General features: G+C 42.7%; 1 protein-coding gene across 1 annotated transcript in view; it reads right to left on the bottom strand.

The window, feature by feature from the left end:
• The window catches only part of CDC20B (cell division cycle 20B), a 71,899-nt gene that overhangs the window by 2,089 nt on the left and 61,149 nt on the right, over nt 1-8,661 (bottom strand). The window contains 1 exon segment of the mRNA XM_069556535.1: nt 788-1,003. Coding sequence (XP_069412636.1) covers nt 903-1,003 — 101 coding nt within the window. The 3' untranslated portion in view covers nt 788-902.

The raw sequence follows: 8,661 nt of genomic DNA, 5'->3' as shown, positions 1-8,661 counted from the left end.
AATCCATATGCTTAATCCATATTAAAGTTAGTTTCTCAGTCATGTCCGACTCCTTGTGACGCCATGGACTATTGCTCACCAGGCTCCTCTGTTCATGGAATTCTCCAGGCAAGAATATTGGAGTGAGTTGCCATTTCCTTCTTCAGGAGATCTTCCCACCTCAGGTATCGAACTCAGGTCTCCCACACTGCAGGCAGACTCTCTACCAACTGAGCCACCAGGGAAGCCTTATGCTTGACACAGAGGCGCACTTTAATCAATATTTAAATGAGTAAGCTGTGCTTATTCAAGTGAATAAGTTGTGGCTTTAATGTATTGAGTTTGAGCTAAAGACAGCAAAGGATCTCAGTGAAGAAATAACCAAGGGACTTCCCTAGTGGTCCAGTGGTTACAACTTCAAGTTTCCACTGCAGGGGTATGGGTTTGATCCCTAGTCAGGGAACTAAGACCATGCCATACCACGCAGCCAAAATAGAAAAAAAAAATATATATATATATATATATACACACACACATATATCTCCAGAGACCCAAGTATAAGGCTGGAGCTTGGAAAAAAAAAGTGAAGGGGGAAAGAAGAGTTTACCAATCGTTGCAGTAGATATTCTTGGGACTATAGCAGTGAAAATGCATCTCTAACAAGGAGGAGACAGAGAGAAGAAGAAAAGCGGAGGAGGAGGAGGAAAGCAGAAAGAGCACAGAATGAGACAGCATCTGGAAGTTGTGGTGGGATGAAACAGAGCAAGTAAAGTAACCTGAGAAAAAGGTCAGGGGAACAGGCATTCACCTCAGGAAAAGCGCCATCTTGTTTGAGCCTCGTGACAATGCCATGGAGAAGGCAAGGCCAATATCATTATTCTCGTGTCAAAATGAGGAAGCTGAAGCCGGGAGGGGCTGAGTGACTAGCAGCAATTCCATATGCAGGCTGTGCCATCCGCTGCAGCAGAAAAGACTCGGGTCTGGTCTGGACTCAAAGCCAGGTGTAGCACTCAGCCTCGGTGGTCTGTGGGAAGACAGACAGACAGCTCATGTTCCATGTGTCAAGGGCTGTTGCCTAGGACTGGGAAGCAACCTAAGCTGGGGGCCATGAATCCCATCCCAGGATAAAGGGCTTCTCCAAACACCTGCCACATTTGGGGCTGGTGCTCCCACTGCACCTTTGCCAAGAAAACACAGTCAGCGTGGGCTCTGGGGAACAGCCTAAAGTGGCCAAGTTCTGCTTCACCGTTGCCCCTTCAGGGTGTTTCCCCCTTGTATTAGATCCCTGGGGCTGCTGTAGTAAATTACCACAAGCTGCATGGCTTAAGACAACGGAAATATATTCTCTCACAAGCCAGAGGTCCCAAATCAAGGGGCTGGCAGGGCTGGCTTCCTCTGGAGACTCCATTCCCTGCCTCTTCTAGTTCTGGCAGCTGCTGACCATCCCAGAATGGTGGCCACATCACTCCAGTCTCTGCTTCAGTGGTCAAGTCGCCTCCACTTCTGTGTGTCTGTTCTCCTCTGTGTGCCTCTTATAAGATGCTTGCTATTACATTTAGGGCCCATCTGGATAATCCAGAATGATCTCATCTCAAAATCCTCAACTTAATTACACCTGCAAAGACCCTTTCACCAAATAAAGTTACATTCCCAGGTTCCAGGGACTTGACTTGGATAGCTCTGAGGGGACCAGCTTTTAGTTCCCCACAACCTCATGCCTTCTACCATTATTAGTTCTATCTTCTCTACTCCACCAACTCCCAGGAATTCCCTTGGCCATGTTCCTACCACATACCCCATCCCTCTTTTTATCCTCCCCTGAAAGTAACCCCTTTAGGATCTTGGTTTCAAGAAGCTAATCAAATAAACTCATGTAGCTTAATGGAAAAGGATACAAAAATCTGTCCCACAAAGCAAACATGAGCCTTTTGTGTGAAATTCTGAGGACAATACCCCTCTTTCTGTTAACCAACTGACCATTTCTCAAAGAACATTCTGTGAGACAAAAGTTTTATGTGAGGTTGTTCGGTATTTAAAAATGAAAAGAGTCTTTAATGATCATGTTAATTTGGGAGCTCCAAGTTAAGAAAATTAAACAGGATTCCTTATTTCAAAACTGCTATATGCATTATAGGGCTTCCCTAGTGGCTCAGTAGGTAAAGAATCTGTCTGTAATGCAGGAGACCCAGGTTTGATACCTGGGTCAGGAAGATCCCCTGAAGGAGGAAATGGCAATCCACTCCAGTATTCTTGCCTGGAGAATTTCATGGACAGAGGAGCCTGGAGTGACAGTCCATAGGGTTGCAGAGTTGGACACAACTGAGAGACTAATACTTTCATATGCATCATAAATATTTGGGAGAAGAGGCTATAATAGGCAGCATTTCTGAAACCTACTTGGTCCTTTTGACTTGAGCCTCTTAAAGGACTAATGTTCCTCGGAAAATAAACCTATCCTAATCCAACAATGACTTTCATGATCAAAACTTTACACAGAAAGAGACAAAGCTGACTCCATGAAAGAAAGCTGGAACTAGGACAAAGTAGGAAAGAAGTAGGGGATATGTTTCTGAGTGGGTAGGCATTTGGGGGCACAAATAAAATCAAATGAGATCGGTGGTCACCCCCTCATAGAGCAGTATGGCTTACAATTCAATTGAGAGCTGGAATTTCAGAAATAATCTTGTTCTCTTGACACAAGATTCTCAACAGCACAGAGTATAGCTACACTATTTCACTCCTAAAGGAGACATTTCTTAGATACTTAGGGCTTTTTCCACCTGCACACAGAACTCCCAGTGCTCTCCTTCATGCATACACAGACACATACAACACACACAGAGACACCCCCCAAGGACACGGGATTGGCCCTAGGCATGTTGGTGCATAAAAAATGTTTAAATTCATTGATATAATGCCATCCTTTTAATTTAGAGTTGAAGAAAAACTTTAAGAATATCAAACGCTTTGTTCAAAGTCACACAGCTTGTTAATGATACAGCCAGAACTAGAATCCAGTTCAAAGCTTTAACTGTTTACCATGCTCCAAACTCAGCACAAAAAAAGAGTTTCTTTTTCTATTAAAGGCCAGTATCCATTATTAAGCTGGGAAAGATTGAAAACAAAAGGAGAAGGGGTAGCAGAGGATGAGAGGGTTAGATGTCATCACTGTCTCAATGGACATGAATCTGAGCAAACTCTGGGAGATAGTAAAAGACAGAGGAACCTGGCATGCTGCAGCCCATGGGGCCACAAAGAGTCAGATAGGACTGAGTACACACACACACACACACACACACATGCCATATAAATGAAAAACAACTTAATTTAGTTAGGAAAATATAGATCGTTCAGACTGGTTCCAAATAGGAAAAGGAGTACGTCAAGGCTGTATATTGTCACCCTGCTTATTTAACTTCTATGCAGAGTACATCATGAGAAACGCTGGACTGGAAGAAACACAAGCTGGAATCAAGATTGCCAGGAGAAATATCAATCACCTCAGATATGCAGATGACACCAACCTTATGGCAGAAAGTGAAGAGAAACTAAAAAGCCTCTTGATGAAAGTGAAAGAGGAGAGTGAAAAAGTTGGTTTAAAGCTCAACATTCAGAAAACGAAGATCATGGCATCTGGTCCCATCACTTCATGGCAAATAGATGGAAAAACAGTGGAAACAGTGTCAGACTTTATTTGGGGGGGCTCCAAAATCACTGCAGATGGTGACTGCAGCCATGAAATTAAAAGACACTTACTCCTTGGAAGAAAAGTTATGACCTACCTAGATAGCATATTCAAAAGCAGAGACGTTACTTTGCCGACTGTCTGTCTAGTCAAGGCTATGGTTTTTCCAGTAGTCATGTATGGATGTGACAGCTGGACTGTGAAGAAGGCAGAGCGCCAAAGAATTGATGCGTTTGAACTGTGGTGTTGGAGAAGACTCTTGAGAGTCCTTTGGACTGCAAGGAGATCCAACCAGTCCATTCTGAAGAAGATCAACCCTGGGATTTCTTTGGAAGGACTGATGCTAAAGCTGAAACTCCAGTACTTTGGCCACCTCATGCGAAGAGTTGACTCATTGGAAAGGACTTTGATGCTGGGAGGGATTGGGGGCAGGAGGAGAAGGGGACGACTGAGGATGAGATGGCTGGATGGCATCACTGACTCGATGGACACGAGTCTGAGTGAACTCCAGGAGTTGGTGATGGACAGGGAGGCCTGGCGTGCTGCAATTCATAGGGTCACAAAGAGTCGGACACGACTGAGCGACTGAACTGAACTGAACTGATACTAATGCTTTAAAATTAATCCTAAAAAGAAAATTCTATTCAATAAATATAATCAGTGATAAATACTCATGCGTTCTTTATTATGTGCATTAAGATGAAAAGGAAGGAGGGAGAGAAAGTGGAAAAAGAAACAACAGGGGGAAAGTCCAAATCTTTTATAGAACAGACTTTGAAAAGTATCTTGACTTAAAAAAAGATGGACAGCTACTTCCAGAACTTGTTAGGAAAATGGCCTTTGGATGGAAACAAAAGCATTCTTGAAATACTTCTTTCACATTCATGACAATCTTAGTTTACTAGATAGAAGGAAATGCCACCTTATTTCAGATGAAGTTCTTGTTTGGAATTTACATCCCCACGTTCCAAGAGTACTACTGTCACTGGAAGCATTGAAAGGTTGGTTTTCTTTATGAACCAACAGCCATAAGTGAGCCCATGTACTGACACATGTGTGATGGACTGATGGAACTTAGTCAAAGGCCAGGTCTCACTTATAAGCTAGAAAGTCAGCTACCACTGTTTCAAAGCTTAGAAACTACAGCCTTGGCGGTGTGGGGGGCGTAGCGGGGTGGTGGTGGGAGCAGAGGAGGGTTGGAGGGGAAATTATAAGGCATCTTTCTTCTATAGTCAGGTGGATGAGAACCTCTTTAACTAAAATTTTCCTCCAGAGAATTAAGACTGCGGGTAACAGGATCAGAATTACTAAAAGCATGACCATAATTGAAAATAGCTTCTTTCCAGCTTTTTGACCACAATTCATTGTCAAAACCACATTTTATGTGGTGACCCCACACATAGACATGCAAATGTACTGATGACAATGACAAAAGTTTCATAAAATAAAACCTACTTTTCCATTTTTCCATTCTATACCATTCTACTTCTTTTTTTTTCAATGCTGATCTTGACCCATGATGGAAATACTGACTCACAGTAAAAACACATAGAAGCTGAAGACCTCAGTGGCCCCGCACCATGTGGCATTGTCCACTGAAGGGTGTTCATAGAGCAAGATCTTGAGATGTTCCCATACAAAGATTTCCCAAAGAACTTCAGTTCAGTTCAGCTCAGTCACTCAGTCATGTCCGACTCTTTGCGACCTCATGAATCGCAGCACGCCAGGCCTCCCTGTCCATCACCAACTCCCAGAATGCACCCAAACTCGTGTGCATCAAGTCGGTGATGTCATCCAGCCATCTCATCCTCGGTCATCCCTTTCTCCTCCTGCCCCCAATCCCTCCCAGCATCAGAGTCTTTTCCAATGAGTCAACTCTTGGCATGAGGTGGCCAAAGTACTGGAGTTTCAGCCTCAGCATCAGTCTTTCCAATGAACACCCAGGACTGGTCTCCTTTAGGATAGATTGGTTGGACCTCCTTGCAGTCCAAGGGATTCTCAAGAGTCTTCTCTAACACCACAGTTCAAAAGCATCAATTCTTCAGCACTCAGCTTTCTTCACAGTCCAACTCTCACATTCATACATGACCACTGGAAAAACCATAGCCTTGACTAGACGGACCTTTGTTGGCAATGTAATATCTCTGCTTTTTAATATGTTATCTTCTGCTGCTGCTGCTGCTGCTGCTAAGTCACTTCAGTAGTGTCCGACTCTGTGTGACCCCATAGATGGCAGCCCACCAGGCTCCCTTGTCCCTGGGATTCTCCAGGCAAAAACACTGGAATGGGTTGCCATTTCCTTCTCCAATGAATGAAAGTGAAAAGTGAAAGCGAAGTCACTCAGTCATGTCAGACTCAGCGACCCCATGGACTGCAGCCTACCAGGCTCCTCTGTCCATAGGTTTTCCCTTCTCCAATATGCTATCTAGGTTGGTCATAACTTTCCTTCCAAGGAGTAAGTGTCTTTTAATTTCATGGCTGCAGTCACCATCTGCAGTGATTTTGGAGCCCAAGAAAATAGAGTCTGACACTGTTTCTACTGTTTCCCCATTTATTTCCCATGAAGTGATGGGACCAGATGCCATGATCTTCGTTTTCTGAATGTTGAGCTTTAAGCCAACTTTTTCACTCTCCTCTTTCACTTTCATCAAGAGGCTTTTTAGTTCCTCTTCATTTTCTGCCATAAGGGTGGTGTCATCTGCATATCTAAGGTTATTGATATTTCTCCCGGCAATCTTGATTCCAGCTTGTGCTTCTTCCAGTCCAGCGTTTCTCATGATGTACTCTGCATAGAAGTTAAATAAGCAGGGTGACAATATACAGCCTTGATGTACTCCTTTTCCTATTTGGAACCAGTCTGTTGTTCCATGTCCAGTTCTAACTGTTGCTTCCAGACCTGCATATAGGTTTCTCAAGAGGCAGGTCAGGTGGTCTGGTATTCCCATCTCTTTCAGAATTTTTGACAGTTTATTGTGATCCATACAGTCAAAGGCTTTGGCATAGTCAATGAAGCAGAAATAGATGTTTTTCTGGAACTTTCTTGCTTTTTCGATGATCCAGCGGATGTTGGCAATTTGATCTCTGGTTCCTCTGCCTTTTCTAAAACCAGCTTGAACATCTGGAAGTTCGCAGTTCACGTATTCATGAAGCCTGGCTTGGAAACACCAAATGATTCCTCTTGGAGATTCCCAACACACGTAATGTATCAAAGTCTTTGAAACATCATTAAGAAAGTAAAACTTTTCTTATTTAACTCAGAATTTCCAAATTTATCTGACCACATGATGTGCATTTGTAAAACAATCTTCCTGCTAAATGCTTTAGGGAAATATTGTGCATAGAAGAAACTACTGAGTTAGAGATGAAAATTAGTGTCTAAAAGTTCAAAATTAACTGCATCTTCTCTAACCAAAAACATTGGGAGAAGACAATGGCACCCCACTCCAGTACTCTTGCCTGGAAAATCCCATGGATGGAGGAGCCTATAGGCTATAATCCATGGGGTCACTAAGAGTCAGACACAACTGAGCAACTTCACTTTCACTTTTCACTTTCATGCATTGCGGAAGAAAATGGTAACCCACTCCAGTGTTCTTGCCTGGAGAATCTCAGGGATGGGGGAGCCTGGTGGGCTGCCATCTATGGGGTCACACAGAGTCGGACACAACTGAAGCGACTTAAAGGAAGGAGGAAGGGTTAAATATACTCCCTGCTGTCTAATATTTTAAAAGTTCACAAATCATTAAAACTAAAAAGTATAACTTATTATGACCAGAGAAATGAAAAAATAAAGCACTAATACCTTATTTATTCTGAGCATCAGCAAATTCATGCAAAAGTTATCTATCAGTACTCCCACCTAAGTTTTAAGGCTTGATTTAATGTTTCCCTAAACTAAAAAGGTCTGGTTAATTGTAATTAATATATGCCAAGGACCACCTCATGCTTCTCCTACACCCATTCTGGCACTGATATGGCTCTGTCAAGAGCTGTCTGTATTTTTATTCACCAAGTCACACAGTATAACAGCTGAAGGATAGAAAGTTATTTTGAGGCTAAGCAGAGCTCTAGCCAGGATGAGCACCAGAAGCAGGAAGACTCTCTGTTGAGGAGTTTTGTCATTGCCAAATAACATTCCCAGAATCTCCAGAGAGTCATGGTATCATCACCACCTAATATCATGTATATCTGACTTTTGTCTACCTCCTCCCACAGAAGTATAGGCTCCAAGAGGGCAAGGATATTGTCTGTCTGGTTCACCTGTGTATGCCCAGCAGCATCAAAATTGCCTGGTACATAATAGACGCTTAGTATTAATAAATGTTGGATAAATACATTTGAGGGATGATCAGAAAATGAGTTGAGTGGCAAGAGGAAGAAGACAGAATATATAATCAGAGGTCTACAAGAGACTGGATGTCAGTGCCCTGTTCCTTCAACAACCAACACTTCTATTTTCCTCAGCCCGCCTTAATATTTCAGATTGCACCCAAAGATAATTTAAGACTCTTGAGAACAAGGTCCGAGTCCTGTTCTCCATCATGAGGTCTTGCTTTCAAGAAGTAGCCAGTAAGTGTTTACAGATCCACACCAGGAAACCATATCAGTCTGTCTTGAAAGGGCAGAGGCTCGCCCAGAATCTCATGCTCTGGAATGGTCTCCCCGCATAGAATAATGTCTCACCCTTTGCATATTTTCCTATCTTCCACACATTTTAGCACAGCTGGTTTTTCTGCCAAATAGGGTAAAATGAGTTACAATGCTAACTCCAGAGTTCAGAAACACAGTTTGAAAACTGTCCACAATTATCACTTCATTATCCCTACACGTATGCAAAAAAAAAAATGACCATTATAAGTGATGAACAATCTTAGTCAAATTCAGAAACACTCATCTATCCCTGAGGTGTGGTAAGTAGGGTTTTTCCCCCTAATAAAATATATACTTTAAAGAACCAGAAGAAGAAAATCTTCCATTCATAGCTTTTTCCACCAATA

Source organism: Ovis canadensis, chromosome 16, assembly GCF_042477335.2.
Source record: "Ovis canadensis isolate MfBH-ARS-UI-01 breed Bighorn chromosome 16, ARS-UI_OviCan_v2, whole genome shotgun sequence".
Classification (NCBI taxonomy): Eukaryota; Metazoa; Chordata; class Mammalia; order Artiodactyla; family Bovidae; genus Ovis; species Ovis canadensis.
This window is presented reverse-complemented; position numbering and strand designations above follow the sequence as displayed.